The sequence below is a fragment of the Corvus cornix genome, chromosome 3, assembly GCF_000738735.6.
Source record: "Corvus cornix cornix isolate S_Up_H32 chromosome 3, ASM73873v5, whole genome shotgun sequence".
In the NCBI taxonomy this organism is placed as follows: domain Eukaryota; kingdom Metazoa; phylum Chordata; class Aves; order Passeriformes; family Corvidae; genus Corvus; species Corvus cornix.
This window is the reverse complement of record NC_047056.1, coordinates 14,601,807-14,617,348: the sequence shown is the minus strand read 5'-3', so window position 1 is coordinate 14,617,348 and position 15,542 is coordinate 14,601,807. Positions and strand designations below refer to the sequence as shown.

Below are 15,542 nucleotides of genomic sequence, written 5' to 3'. Positions count from 1 at the left end.
ATAATACTTGAATTGCTGCCACAAATCACCTGCCATTTTTTATACCACTGCATAAAAAAATAGCGTTTCTCCTTCCTTTTTCACTTTTGTCTTAACATTTAAAGGCTACACCAAGTTTATTGTTCTCTTGCCCAGTTAAGCACAGAAAGCAGTAGCCATGTGCCTTTGGAAGCAGGATAGCCATTCTGCCTTTTACTGAAAAGCCAAACACTGGAGGAAAGGCAATTAAAACTAACACAACTTATAGTGATTATTTTTTAAACCCACTATCAATATAAATTGACTAGACACAGAGCTTTTGGGCTTGAATACTGTGCCTAGTCAGTAAAGTGGGATCATTTTTTGTGATTTCTGATGACTTTCTAAAAGAGATGTCACAGAGATTTAAACCAAGTACAGGCATTTATGTCAGACCTATATTGACACTACAGATTCTAAATGCTCTATAGGAATTTAAGCTCCTTATAGAAAAAACCAGCAAAGTCTCTTTTTAAATAATAAATAAAAAAACTTCTAAACAGAACAAACAACTCTTTGTCCAACAATCTCTTTTATCTGCAACTGCTGGGCTTGAGAGAGGCAGAACAGATAATTTATTAGAAGTGGATTTCATCATCATTATGCCTTTAAAGAGGAAACAAAAGTGATGCTTATAATGAAAATAAGATAAAAACCTGTTTAAGAAAGGCTGTAGATACAAATCAGTTCAGCTTTTGGTATGTAAAAAGATACAGAATATTAACTACAGACTGAAAAGCCAATTAAGCTACTATTCAGTTGAAAAGACACTGGAATCTGTGTTTGTCTGATTATGTTAGAGTCTTGAGAGTGTGTCAATTTATTTATTTTTTATCAACATACCTAACAACAATAATTTGTGCACAGATAACTAAAATATCTGGCAACCACATCTGTTTCAATTAAACTGATTAGAGTTCTCTAATAAACAAATGTCTTAAAATAGTAGCATAAGTAATACATCAAAACACAGTAATTTGTGGGAAGTACCCTTTTACACTCCAGCACATCAAATTATGGATCATTCATTTTTGGGTCATCTTGGATCATTTGTGTAACAACACATCACAGAAACATACCTTATTTAGAACAAAAATAGCCTAATTTAGAGAGATAGATAAAAAAACCTGTTCCTGTCAAGAATCTATTCTGATTATCCTTTCTTCAGTTGCACAACAAAAGATTAGGTCTATTTGATCTAAACCACCTCTCCTTTCAACCACAAAACTCTCACCAGCAGGTAAGTTTCTCTTAGACTACTCCCTTCTAGCTCTACATGTGTCTGACTTTAAAAGATCCTTTTCCCTCCTGGTCTGCTGACTCCTACAAATCACTCCTCAATTACTCTCAGGTGGGCACCCTTTTGGAAGGGTGTGGTTGCTTTCTCACCACACTGCCACAGCCAAGGGAGCAGGGAGAGGTTCTCTATTCTCAGCAGGACCAGCTTAGTGAGGTACAACCTCAATGGCACCTCATCAGCTCACACATGACTAATTTATACTACATCTACAGACAAATGCACAATGTAAAGGTCACTTACACTGATCAAGTCAGGACCACAGTCTCCCTCAAGAACTCTTTCAGCAGCAACAATGAAGCAGCAGTGTAGAAACAGATAAAATATTCTTGCACAGGATGTCTTTTTTCAATACAAATATTGACAGATATTCCTTGTGGAGGAGACATAATTTAAATTGTGTAGTAGAGATCTGCTCTGCTGAGTGAGCTTTGAGACCTCCATCAATACCCACTAACCTCTATTTTACTCACGTTATAAGGCCTATAAGCTTTTAATTTATGACAGGGAAATGACAAATTGATTTTCCAGTTATTAATCTTAGTGACAGAGCCAGTTCCTAAAGCCTTCCCATTCCCCCTGAGTACAAAAGGGCACAGGGCATTCAATCTAAGGGTTTCAATTGCCGCATCAGGCCATTCTGAATTTCTATTCACCAAACCAGGGTGCACATGCGGGGTGCCACAAAGAAGCCTGCAGCGATAAGTATTTCTCCCTGAAAATAGACCATAAATAGGAGACACTGTGCTCTCTGGCTGTCAGCTCACCCGCCTGCTGAACACCCAGGAGGACCTAAATGCAGGCCAGGTCCTTGGAAGTGAGCATTGTCTTACTGGAGCAAAGAAGAGGTGAATTCTTGCAAATGAATTTCTGGTGCTATATTTCAGCTGTGTAACTGGAGATACAGTAGCAATTTAAAATGAGGGAATCCACCACAGGATGGAAGGGCACAGGAAAAACGGCCCAAAGGGGAAGGGAAAAGGTGTTGGCAGTCACACAAATTCAATAGCAAAAACAATTGCAGGGCTTAACTGCCTTGTTCCTGCTGAGCAAGCAAGTCTAAAGGGACACTTTCACCTGTTTCCTTCCATTGCCCAGCTCTGAGAAAGGGCAAACTGCACATTTTAAGGGATGCTTATGTCCCATGTATCCCTGCCAGGCACCCTGGGTCTTACTACCCTTAGCAAATGCCTGTGCCAATAATCACCACCTGCTCCTTGGGCTGCTGCTCCAGGAGTTGACAAATGTGAGAGCAGCAGTGTGGCCTGACAGGGGATGTGGGGAACTGGGGAGACACTGGCAGAGCCCCCCAGCATCGCTCCGTTCAGCACAGCTTTGGGGTCCATCCCATCTGAGGCACCTCAGTCACCTGCGGGGTCAGCAGTGAGGAGAACAGCTGGGCACCACGCTAGCTCCTCTCCCTGCCCTGAGATGCAGCCTGTTCTCACCAGGGACCTGCTTTTAATTTCAAGCTACTTAGCACAAGTTAGCTTATCGCTCTCCGTGTCCTTCCTCCGCACCAGCAGGTCTCTGAGCACGGTGCCCTGACCTTGAAATTACTGACAGCTGCTGCTGTACCCTCACAGGGCTTCAAGGGCTCCTCAGAGCTTGCTGCCAGCAAGGAAGAGTTCAGTGGGGCCAGTTTCTCCCCAGCACCCAGGGGTGGTGCCTGCTGGACAGGGTCAGGGCTGGTAGCACAGCGCTGCTCGTCCCTTCGATGCCCACCTTGAAGGAAAACAACTCAGGTTTCCTTTGGAAGGGGCTTTAAGGTTAGATTGCATTCTGAAGAAAAGGTTTTAGAGGAGCTAAATATTTCCCCAGGGAACATCCCAGCAACACCCTGGGAAGGGTGCTTGGGCCTTGATGCCCAGCGCAGAGCGAGCTGCCTGCCTCCCTGTGGAGCCCGGAGCTCTCCTCATGCCAGATGCATTTAAATGAATCCTCTGGGGAGTGAGCCACAGCTGATGGGCCACTGCTTAGAGAAAACAGCAATAACGCAGCTATTCATTTATTTGTTAAGAGAATTGTAAAAATGACAGCATCTACTTTATATCCACCCAGCTCCTCAGCGTGCACCAGGGGCTGAATCACCAAAATCTCTGACAGCTGCTTTGTTCAGTGGAAATCAAACTACAAAGAAGGGGCCAGGACTCCTTCATCAATCAATTATAAGCACAGTCTTTCAAGACAGCTACAGAGAGAGGTGTGAGGAAGGGGTGTTGGGAGAACAACTAGCAATAGCTCTCGTTTTCTTTCCTCCTGCTCCAAGAAGTGTCAGAGCTCATTATCCACACAAGAAATATTTGTCCACCAAGTCTCCCATGCATGCAGCAAAAACAATACATGAAAGTGCATTTCTAATGCCAGTTCTAGCCAAAAAAAAAGAAGTACTGACTAACAGCAGTTGTTAGAAAACATGCTCCAGTTGGCACAAAACAGTAGTTGGATGAACTGTCATATTTTGACAATTCATACAAGGAACCTCTTGCATGAATTTCAAAAGATCTCTAGAGAAAATGAATACTTGAGAGATGGGAAGAAAAGACATTTGTTGTCTTACTGTGTGTTATTTTATTATTGAAAAATGTTGAGCTGTCATAGACATATTATCTGCAGATGAAAGACAATATAAGGAAAAGAAAGTTAAAATTTCTCCCTAATATTCCTTCTTGCTTAACACAGCCTTCAGTTTAGCTAGGCAGACGCTGCTTTTCCTGACTTTCCTCCCTTTGGATTTCACCACCACTGCACATGGCCAAAATACCAGCTAATTGTTAAACAAGAATTCCTGCAAACGTGTACAGGGTCACAGCATCTGCTATTTTATATGGAGAAATTCTATTAATGTGGTGTGAGTAACTGCTGTTAATTGAAGTCTTGCCCTGTTCCATTCATAACGCTATTTCCAAACTACGTTAGATCTTCTAAGATTGCAAAAAGGATGTGTTTGAATTAAGATGATACATCACTTTCCCAATATCTTTACTAAGAAATCATTGACTCAGTTTTCCTCTGGGATGAAGTAGCATTCTCCTTGTTCCTCTCCTGACTCTATCTCACCTCCAAACTGGATCTTTCTGTAACAATCAGTTTGTATCCATACATCTCATTTATGCCATGCTGAGCCAAGAATCACAACACCTTTATCTTTCTGAAGATGTCAGTAGTAGTCTGATTTGCTATAGAATTATCAAACAAGTAGTCATAGGAAGCTAACTGTAACATGAATTCATCTGGCTGGTGCTCTCTTTCTCTCCATCTTCCCTTTCATTTGATGTTCAGACTCACTGAGTTTTGTGGCAGCAGTGTATATATGGTACCTAACTGATATGAATGAAATAGTGGATATGACCTACCAGAGAAAAAAATTTAATCATCTGACACCTTGGTGAGCAACTTTTGTGCCACTGAGCATCAAATACGCAGCAAGAATGACCCCAAATTATCCCATAGACAAATTAGTCCAATGCATTTTTATTTTTTAGTCAGTAAATCCAATTCAGTAAATTTGGAACTCATCACAAACAACATTCCATTAGAAAGCGCAAAAAAACCCCCAACAACCCTGTCAAATTAGTTTTCTGAAGACATAGAGCAGAGTGAAATTATTAATGAGTTGTTAATAGAGGCCATCCTGTGGATTAGGCTTTTAGTACCTCTTAAATCAAAGCTGTGAATAATTATGCATTCTTGTAGGTGTGTGTTCCTCCTCTGCTGAACTCACCTTTTCTAGATGCTTTTAAGCACAATAGTGACTAGGTAGCCAAATTTGCTCTCATCCTGAGTTTTAGTCCCAGTTGACTTTGCCATCCAAAACACCACTACTTCCTAAACTTTACGGGGGCAAAAAAAAAAAAAAAAATCTGTAAACCATATTACCTGGGAGAGGTACTTCAGTACTTTGCCCAGTGCTGCTTCAGAGCAGCCAAGGAGTTCATCTGCTACTGGATAATGTGACAAAGAGACACAAAGCCAGCACAGTAATATACGAAGAGCTAAAAAGAAAAAGGCATCTCCTGTTTCCTAAATGAGCCAACATAGCAACCCTTAGCCCTGTTATTCTCATGAAATGTGTTCTTCTTTCAGTGCAGAGTTTAGGTGGGTTGAATTGCATTTGATTTTTGCTCCAATCAGTAGCACTTTCCACAGCTGCCACACCCTGCCAGGATCAAGCTCCAGATGCAGAGTTGTTGCCTGGCCCAGGGAGATGGAGAGGATGAGGCATAGAGGGGTGTGTTAACTGCATGAAGGTCCGGAGGGGCAGCTGTCATCTGGAACTCCTGTTACACAAGCTCATAAGATTTTATGCAGTGGACAATTGATTTCTTATGGAATACCTGTACAGAAGAGAAAAATTAACATTCAACCAGCCAGGACAAGAAATGAAATATGTGGCTGGGTGCAGTTACTCATGTATGCCTCAGGACAGAGATCCATCAGATCTGCAAATGGGAGATTAATATGCTACCATAAGTCCACATATGCAGAATGCATTAGAAGCTTGTTCTAGCCACAGGAAACAGTCTGAGTGTACCTCAAGAGAACAAAAGGATATAAAAAATTTGGAGATTTAAAGTCTCTTCCTGCCTCACAGGTTGAATTCCCAGATAATTTTGACTTCACATGTGATTTTTACTCTCTTTCCTGAAAGGCAGGTGGATTTTGCATCTCTGAGATGACTGATGATTAGTCAGTGCTAGGATTGAGACAAATATAAAAAATCTCTAGACAAAATAGAAAAGAAGTCTTGTGAATGCACGACTCAAGTATCTTGTGGTGCCAGTGATTATCTTTTGGGATTGCTGCATTTGGTTTCAAAGATATCATCAGGCGCTGTTCCTACCAGAACTACCAGAGAGAGTCAGTCAGAATTTTTAATTCTGAGCAAAAGAGAAGAGAACTTAGTTTGGCAGAGGAAGGACACCACGTACCAATTTACTCACTCTTTCAGAGATTTCTCCAGTAGCAGAACACAGAGAAAGTGTAATTAAGACAACTAATATTGCCCCACTCCAGCAATGTCAGCCAGTTAATTAGATGGGTCCCATCAGATGATTAGGCAAACAAAATTCTGATAGAAGTTTTACTGAGCACTCTGTAATCAGTCACACTGGGGGCAGTAAGGAAAGCTGACAGAAGAAGAAAACACTCTAGCAGTAAAAGGCTGCTGGGTTTTATTTCTGCTTATGATTTATTGTGTGATTTTGGATTAACCACTAATCAGAAGACTGGGTCCTGGGACAAGAGTACTCGCCTAGAGCTTGGATGGTCTAACCTTGTCTTCTTCCTCACTCTGCTGAGTCCCTGCATGACCACCTTCACAGAGCCATGTAGATCCAGGGCCAGTAAGCAGCCACTGAAAGGAACTGTCCACCCTGTCATGCACAGAGCAGCTCTGAACAGAATTCCAGCTCCCTGGGAAGTTTACTAATAAACATTGCAGTGGCTATAAGCTGAAGGTATGCAGAAGAGTAAAAGTTGTAGGTAAGAAGTGTCCTCTTAGTCTTGGGCTACGCCTACAGGTTCTGCTGCACATACACACATCAGTCCCCTGTGTACTGCAAATCTCAAGTGGCCGGAAGTGTCTGCACAGTGATGCTATGGGGTGTTCCAGACTGAGATGTGTGGCTTCCAGGGCTACTGCTACCCTTTATTTAAATTTTTGTAAATGTTAAATTGCAAAGCTAGAGAAAACAAATTACCCCTGCCCCTCCTCAAGATTCTCCAGAAATTTCAAGGTGCATATACTGAATTACACCTGCTGAAGAAGAAAACAATTTAGACTTGTCCTGAGTGAAGATTGTATTTTGTGTAACACCTCATCAAACTCCTGCCTTTCCTTGCAAAACAGATGGTTGGAATGTGGTAGAATTTGGTCTTGTGCAATCAGCTAAAATCATCATAAATCATTTCTGCTGAGATGCAGTACATTTATCTCCATGTGATGCTGTCACATGGAATCAGTGCTCTTAGGTTTTAAGAACAAAGCCTTCCCTTAGAATAGTATTACTGAGAAACTGAAAGAGTTTAGGAAGAGGTAATAAAGGATAAATTAAAAATCATTCTTGCAACTTCTGAGAAAACCAAGTAAGGGAAAAAAGATTGTACTACTGTTGCTTCCAAAATGAAATTGGTGTGTCCTCATCACTCAAGCAGATACAACAGCTAGGAGCAGATATTGTATGCCAGTGGAAAGAATATATATTGCACACATAAAAGGCTGCAACATAAATTTGAAGAAATATGGGGCTCCTTCATATAGGTAGGTCAAACTTTTCCCTCAAGCAGATAATTACAGGCTTGGGGTGAGTAAATCTTATTAGCCTCTCAGCACCTTATCTCCCCACATAGCGACTGGTAGTAGATATATAGTAGATATATTCTGCTGCAGTCACTTTCTGGATTGCACGTTAGATATTGCCTTGTGCAGTCCGGCCCGAACTACGGCCATCGTACTTCACAGTGGAATGGCTGTGGATAGCCAATAAACAGGTCACACCAGAGAACAGATGAAAACACATTCCCAGATTTTGGAAGGGGTGGGTGTTAGAAAAGGAGATGGAAAGCAAAAAGCTCAGTACACAGCTCATCTCTTTATAATATTGGTGAATTTCAACACACCACTCAAATATTACAGTCTGGGACCTTGTTTTTGAGGGAGCAGGGCAGGCTGGGGTAGTCAAGGTCACCAGGCACCTCCATAGAGATGGCAATGACCTCAGGCTGGGCTGGGCTGAAATGGGACTCCTGGGCCCTTGGGCATGGTGGGGGAACACCCAGGGGCAGCTGGGAAGGGACACCAAGGCTTACTAGCCCCCTCAGATGCTGCCAGTATGGATATTTTACCACAAAACATTTGAGTTGTGTTGCTTTACTCCAGTATTACACCAAAACCTTAGGCAGGTAGTTGCAGCCTCTTGAGGATAACATACTCATGCTACTCACTGTGTCGTCCTCTGTGGGAGAAGAAAGGGGATGTGTCTCTCATGACCCAGGTCAAGTTCCAAGCAGAGTAACCAGGAGGAAGAGAAGGGCTCCTTGCTGGGTGATCCGAAGGGCTCAGACCTTTCATTAAAAAAAAAGAAAGCCAAGAAAGAAAAGCCCATTAAGTATGATGTAGCTGTTTGCATGTTACACATCAAATGCAAAGAACTTAAGCAGCTTTATTGACCATATGCAATAAGCACCAATTTTCAACTACTTCTTGGTTGGTTCTTCCTTCCTGATACGTGCATGCACAGGGACACAGGAGAGTCATTGCTTTACAGTGCGAAATTATCATCACCTAGAAAAATTGTCAAGTTTCATCTCACATTGATTCTAAGTTCTCTTTGACCTTTCTGTCCCCCAATTTGGATTTTTTTTAAGTTCTGCTAGCATAAGGAGATCTCGTACATGAACAGGCAAACATGTACCCAACCTGTGTTCAACAACCCAATGCATCTCAAAGATGCTTTCGGTGATTTACATTACTACAGTGACCCGGAACAGGTGAGTTCTGTACACATCTGCACTAACTCTGCAAGACCACAATGACATTAGAGGTGTAAAGAGAAGCAGTGTCTGAAATAACACAAGCTCAATGAGCAAAGTGGAATACTGCAAGCTTTGAAAGTACAAATTTTCCCTGTGAATGTTTAAGTTGGGTTTTCTGAAGATATCAGGATCTTGGTCTCATTTTTTGAGATCCTCAGAGGAAAGGTAGGATTAACTGTGTAGGAATACAGGCAGGAAAAACTTGTGGTTGGGAAATTTGATTGATTAAAAAAAAAAAACCAAACCTCTGGATTTCTGATTCCTCTACAGAAGCCATAAAAAACCCCAAATTTAAGGGAATAATAATAAACAAGGTAAACAGATGAAATCTTGGGGAAAACACGGCTTTGATTTTGTAAAAGCGCTGCTTAGCCCTACTTCCCACTTTCACCAAAAAAAAAGGGGAAGATTTCAGAGGAACTTGTTGGAAGCTTAAACACAGGGTGTTAGTTGTGCCCTATCTCGTTCTCAGTGCAATCTCATTTTTAGCCCACTCTTGTAAGTGAGTAACTACAGCACAACCAAGAGAAAAATAACCACTCTCATGTAAGAGCTGTAACTCTTAGTCCTCGCTTAGAGCAATAATCTTCAAGATAAAAATGGACTTCCCACTGTATTGTAAGACATTCTTGAGTGGCAAAAAATGCATATCCCTAATGGCTCAATTAAACCTGGTCTCTATGCTCAGCATAATAACTAAATATCCCCATTGTTGTTTAAAATGTGGCAACACAGAAGATCAGGCCAGTGATTTGTGAGGGAAAGTAGCAAACCTGGTGTCCTGCCTGCAGCTGTCATTGATGAAGTGATAGGTAACCATGGCTTTTCCTCCCTAACATCAAGACACGTCTTTCAGTAGTCCCTGATAAAGCTGCTTGTGGAAAATAATGTCAGGTTTCATTACAACAGTTACAATAACTGCTAAAAGCAGATTTTTTTTCCCTACAAATGTGCTTCACTTTGATGCTACTATAAAATAATAAATAAAAGGATATTAATAAAATATCAGCCCCTGAAATAAGCTGGTTTTCAAAGCCATGTGTGTTTTGCCTGATGTGAGATGTCGGACCAGTGTCAATATCCCTGTTTTATAACATCTGTACGCAGTGACTCTCCAAAAGAGGGAATGATTTAATATCCTGATCACAGATCATGAATCTCCCCCAGACAAGAACTCCAGGGCTCCTTTACCCCAAACAGACACAAATGCATGCAGATGTCTCTCATTTGGTATTACCAGAGAGCCAAGACCTTGTGTTGAAATCCTGTGAAAACTTCACAAAAACCTTAAAAACTGACCTGCTTCCCATTTCTGTTCCCATGGCAAAATAATCTGATAGAGAGTCACTGAGGTGCATTTCTCTCCCTAATGCTTCAGTCACAGAACTTAAAATTAAATCTCTTCAGCTACCCTGACCAGCCTTACCTGGGAATCACTGCCCCGGGAATCAGCACTGCAGCAGTCAGCTGCAGTACTCCAGATTCCCTGGCACTTCTCACATTCCAAAAAATGCCTCTCCATATTGCATTCTTCAGAAATCCTGCCTACCTTCAGCCTCAGCTAAGTGGAAATGTTCCCTCTGGCACCAATATATGCAGTAAATTGAGATAAAAAATAAGGTTGAACATCTGAGCAGAGAAGACAAGGCAGTCCAGGCACCTGGACCTCCCCTCAGCAGCAAGAGGTCAATAAGAGATAACCTCAAAAATTGGAAATTTTTAGTCTATTTTTAAAGAATGAAATGGATTCAATTCGATTCATTTTAACCTTAGAACTATTTTTTCCCTTATTCTATAAGGTTAATTTTGGAACTTCATCGCAAATGATTTGCTTGGGCTATTGGTCTGAACTTGAAGACAAGAAGATTGTATCAGAAGTTATGAATCTTTCCCTATTAAGTTATGTTCCAAGAAAGATGCTGGGTAAAAGGTTTTTGTATAGCCAAGAGGCTACTCTTCACAGTGAGGAATGATTTGATTTAACCATCAGCTGTAGGTTAGGAAAAGGAGAGACCTTTCCTCTTCCACCTTCAGGGCATTTTACGTCCAGAAAGATAATAATAGGAGATGATTTCAGCTAAATAAATTCTTCTTGGGCAGCAAGGGTAATGCAAACGTAGACCAGATTCTAACCCTTTCACAAAATAAAGGGGTTTTTCCCTCTCCAAAATAATTCAATTTAAGCCAAAAGGCACTGAGAAAATGTGTCTCCTTCTTTTTAGATATGCTGACCTCCAATTCCAATTGTTTGTATCAGGGTACTCTGTCACTTGTCAAAGTAACCCTAACCTTTAAAAAAAAATTAATGGATTGGCAACTGGAAGCTGACAACTCCATTTTTAGTAGTCAGACATATGGCGAGGTACAAGAGAGGTTTCTTTGATATTCCTGCCTGAAGACATATCCAGGGCCAAATCCTGGCCTAAGGTGCTCCATCACAGCAAGAAACACGCACCTGAAGAGAACATTAGACATTTCTGGTTTTTAAACTTGTGTGAAGGTATCTCCTTAGGGGATGTGAAATTCATTCAGTTCACCAGGAGTTTCAGTTAAAAAAAAAAAAATAGAAACGGGCTCATGTGTACTGAAGTCAAGCCTTAAGGCTACAAATTCATTAAATAAAATATTTATGTATTATTTTAATGAAAAATACCTCTTTAATAGAACAACCCTGCATGCTCACATAAAAATGGAACAAGAAAAGCTTTCTATGTGGGTAATTTCTAGACAAACAGGATTTCCTCCCTTTTTTGTCTTTTCTGGGAGAAGGAAGAAATACCCCCAGCAATTAACATATGTAATTTTCTAAAGATTCATGTAGTGCAGAAATGTGAATGAATTTTTAACAAAACACTCAAGCCTTCTTTAACCAAAAAATGCTCCTCCATGTAACCAAATATTGCTTATTACTACCTTTGGATATTGCTTGATTACTCAGCTCTCTCACTGTGCTGAGTCTGTATTTGCAGTTTCTTGGTGGTAAATCTGAGGTAACAGACCAGCATGTACCTGTCCTCTAGATTTCAGAGTTGCAACAGTGTAAGATAATAACTGAGATCAACATGTACTTTCAGCTACATCTACAGCTAAAAAATATCTCAAAATCACTCATGTTTGTTTGTGTGGAAATCAAAAGTCAACATTAGTAGTATTTGTGGCTCTGATTTATAACAGCCATGAATAGTTATTAGTAATTATTACAATAACGTGTTTAGAAACAGCCACCATTAAGATCCGGATTTTCCAATCCCTGGGAAAGCCTGACATTTCAGAAAAGGTTATTCCAGTTCTAAGAAAAAGGTGGAGATTTTCCACAGAAAGGATATTACCACATTAAGATCTGGATTTTCCAATCTCTGGGAAAGCCTGACATTTCAGAAAAGGTTATTCCAGTTCTAAGTAAAAAGTAGCAATTTTCCACAGGAAGGATAATAAGCAGTTATCTTTCCACTATTAAGAAAAAGAAGGACTAACCTACTCAGAACCAAGGCAACTTCATTTCATTAAAACAAAATATCTCACAGAGAGCTGACTGCCCCAGGTAAGGAAACCTTTGTAGACTTCTCCTATGAACCAGAGGCAGGCCAAAGGCATTTTTGGGTAGAAGCAGATCCAACACTGCAGGATCCTGAAGCCGAACATCTTGATCTTGCAAAAGTCTCAGGACCCTGTCTTTATCAAGCCTTGGCTGGCTGTGACCAGCAGGGTATTCAGGCTTGCCTCTGTCCAGCTGGAAGTGTAAACTCCAGAAGCCTTCATAAACAACTGCTGAGCTCCTAGCTCCACAGAAGTTCTTGGTTTCTGTTTTTTGGAGGGTATCCTTCCAGCCCTCACTACCCTCCAGTATGCAAACTGGAGGGAAAAGATCTCCTGAGAATTCCCACTCAGCTTCCCAACTGATCTTCACAATCACACTAATAGTACTCAAACCACTTAGCAGCTTTCATTTTTCCCCTCTTCCCATCTACAAACATACTCAGTCACCCATGAAAGTGCAAAAACCACATTTTATCGAGGTGACCAAGCAACACCAAACCCAAAAAACAGCCAAAGTAAACACTTTGTGAATAATCCATACACTCAACCATGCTCATACAAATCATTGTCTAAATGAAATTTAGCAGTAAAATTCAAATTGTGTTTATGGTCCTGATGGAGAACAAGGCAGAGGGCAAGGTCTTTCCATGCAGTTTCTTGCTCTGAGTAGTTGGTAAGCTCTTCTTACGCTAATGGGTGGATGTACTCCAGGGGTTTTTTTCACTAACCTTTTCAACAGTATGAAAACGTTCACTGACAGTCTGTCAAGTTTATCTTTTTCAGCTGGAAAATATATTTAATAATGCATTATGTTACAATGATTTTATGTCATATTGAAAGCCTGATGAGTGCAAATAAACTATAGCTTGTGTGTGTCACAAAAGCTGTGCTGGATTGCTACAGAGAGGGAATTTGCATCTAGTGGGCTGTAGCAGACGTGTTGATAGTGAATTCAGTCTGCATGAGGCACAGGAGGGATCAACAATGTTGACTGGCAGGTGCTTGATGAGTAAATCTGGGAATAACATACACTTCCTCTACATAAAGCATGTGTCTCTAGCAAAATTGTATTAACTCAACCACTAGGTTATCCTTCTGACCCTGACTACTTTTTTTTCCATTGCAAGCCTTGTTTAAAGTTTTCTTTTAAACCCTTTCTGTTAGCCATGTACTTCTTCCCATCTCCTTTTCAATTGGAATATTAACTTTTGATTGAAAAAACCCAAATGAATCATAACTGATTAATCAGCAAGTAAGTCACAGCCCCATTCTTTTTCTACTGACAAGGCAGTTCCTCTACCTACCATAACCCATAAACATTTATTGATGCAAGGAGAGTCTGTGCTAGGTCTGGGAGAGGTGGTCTGAACAGTGGACCTGTAGGAAGAGGAACACGAAACACACAAACTGCAATTTGATCAAGACGTTGCAATAGGGAAATATTAGCTAGGTATAATGTGCTGCTGCTCATTACAGGAAAAGAAATAATATGCATTTCCATACAAAGAGCATTAAAATAAACCAATTACGATGACCAAGCTTATAATAACTAGTACAGTTTAAAAATGTACTGCCATCTAGAGCATACTACTGCATCTCAGGTGCTCTGCAGCTGCCGAAGACCTGCCCAGTAAGACACCACAAACAGCTATGATTCACTGATAAAGAGCTCAGGGCCTCAATTACAGACCAGGCTAGGAATGGCTTAATGCTGTTACTCATCTGTGTGCGCACAAGAAACCTTAAAAAAATCCAACTGCAGGCTGAGTTTTGCAGTAATAATCTTTTACAGCACAATTAAGCACCTCTGTGGGCAACGCAGAGGAAACAAAAGACTGAGTGTTAGTAATTGAACTGCTCTTAACTCTGGCTCAGAGCCTCAAAAGCTGAGGCTGCTGGCAGGACTACATCAAGGGATGTGCTTCTCTGGCTTGTCTAGCCTGCAGCTTAGCTAAACAGGGGGGAAAAGCCCTGCAGCAGCAAAGCTCCATGTACAAACACGTTCTGAATTTTGGATGCTTGTGCTTTGTATCAGCTTTTAGACATTTTAGGGTCACAACTGGAAAAGGAGTGTTGGACTAATGATTTTGTAGGGCTGTGGTATTTCAACACAGGGCAATACTTGTCCTTGTCTTTGGACTGATAACCAATGCATCTGAATTACTGACCGGATATGCAGTGAAAACCAAAAGGTATAATGTCTAACTGTTTCCTCCAGCACAGGACCTGGACAGACCTTCAGATGCACAGACAGTAGGAAAATGCCAGGTAGAAGTCTGGAGAATTGGTAAGCTTTCTACTTAGGCACACTGAAGTACTTCAGGTTACAGATGTTCTGAATTTTTTCTGTACATGTGGAAATAAAGCGACCCTTCCACTGTTGTCTGGGGTATTTGTGTGCTGTAGCTCAGAAAAACTTCCAAAGGAACAACTGAGAGACGGAATTAATGTTCAGTATGTGTGTCAACATTAGAGAGTTCCTCCATTCACAGTCCTTGGGAGCTCTCCCAGTGCCTGCTGCACTGTCCCCCTCCTTTAAGTGTTCCTCATCCAAAGGACTTTTGAGCAGTTGCTTAACAGTATGACTATTATATAACTATATATGTGTGTGTATATATATATATATACACACGAGACTACACCCAAATGGTCACTATGCTGGTATATCTTCTTTACCAGTATGGTTCTCATCTTTCAGACCTGGGGTCCTGATCCCATGTATTGCTGATGTTCATCTCTTTGCATGTCTCGTCTCACCCCTCTGCACTCTGCAGCTTTCCCTGCTCTGTACCCAGCTAACGTAACCTCTGGAACCACAGTGGCCAGACTTTCAAGCAGAAGAAATAGTTGTTTTGACAGTGCTTTAATAATTCATTACACACACTGACTTCAAACCATTTAGTGCCTTCACCTTGGGTTTCTGCATAGGTACACAGATACCCAGTTGGAGTCTCATCAGATCCATACACTTCCCGTATAATTTTAAATAGTGGAATTAAAGAAATAGAAAGAAACAAACCCAGAAACAACCCCCTGCTCTTTATACACGTAAAGCCTTTTTTTGTGCTACATTGACTGCATTTTAAATCAAAATGCACACACGAACTTATACCACTAAGCAGTTATCACTTTAACACAACTGCAGATATTTAGA

The 15,542-nt window shown here is 40.9% G+C and overlaps 1 protein-coding gene across 2 annotated transcripts in view; it reads right to left on the bottom strand.

Annotated features, from left to right (window-relative positions):
• Positions 1-15,542, bottom strand: part of ALK (ALK receptor tyrosine kinase) — a 313,097-nt gene that overhangs the window by 219,281 nt on the left and 78,274 nt on the right. For both annotated transcript variants that reach the window (XM_039569696.1, XM_039569697.1), the window contains exon 2: positions 8,261-8,380. In XM_039569696.1, coding sequence (XP_039425630.1) covers positions 8,261-8,380 — 120 coding nt within the window. The remainder of the gene's footprint in view (positions 1-8,260; positions 8,381-15,542) is intronic.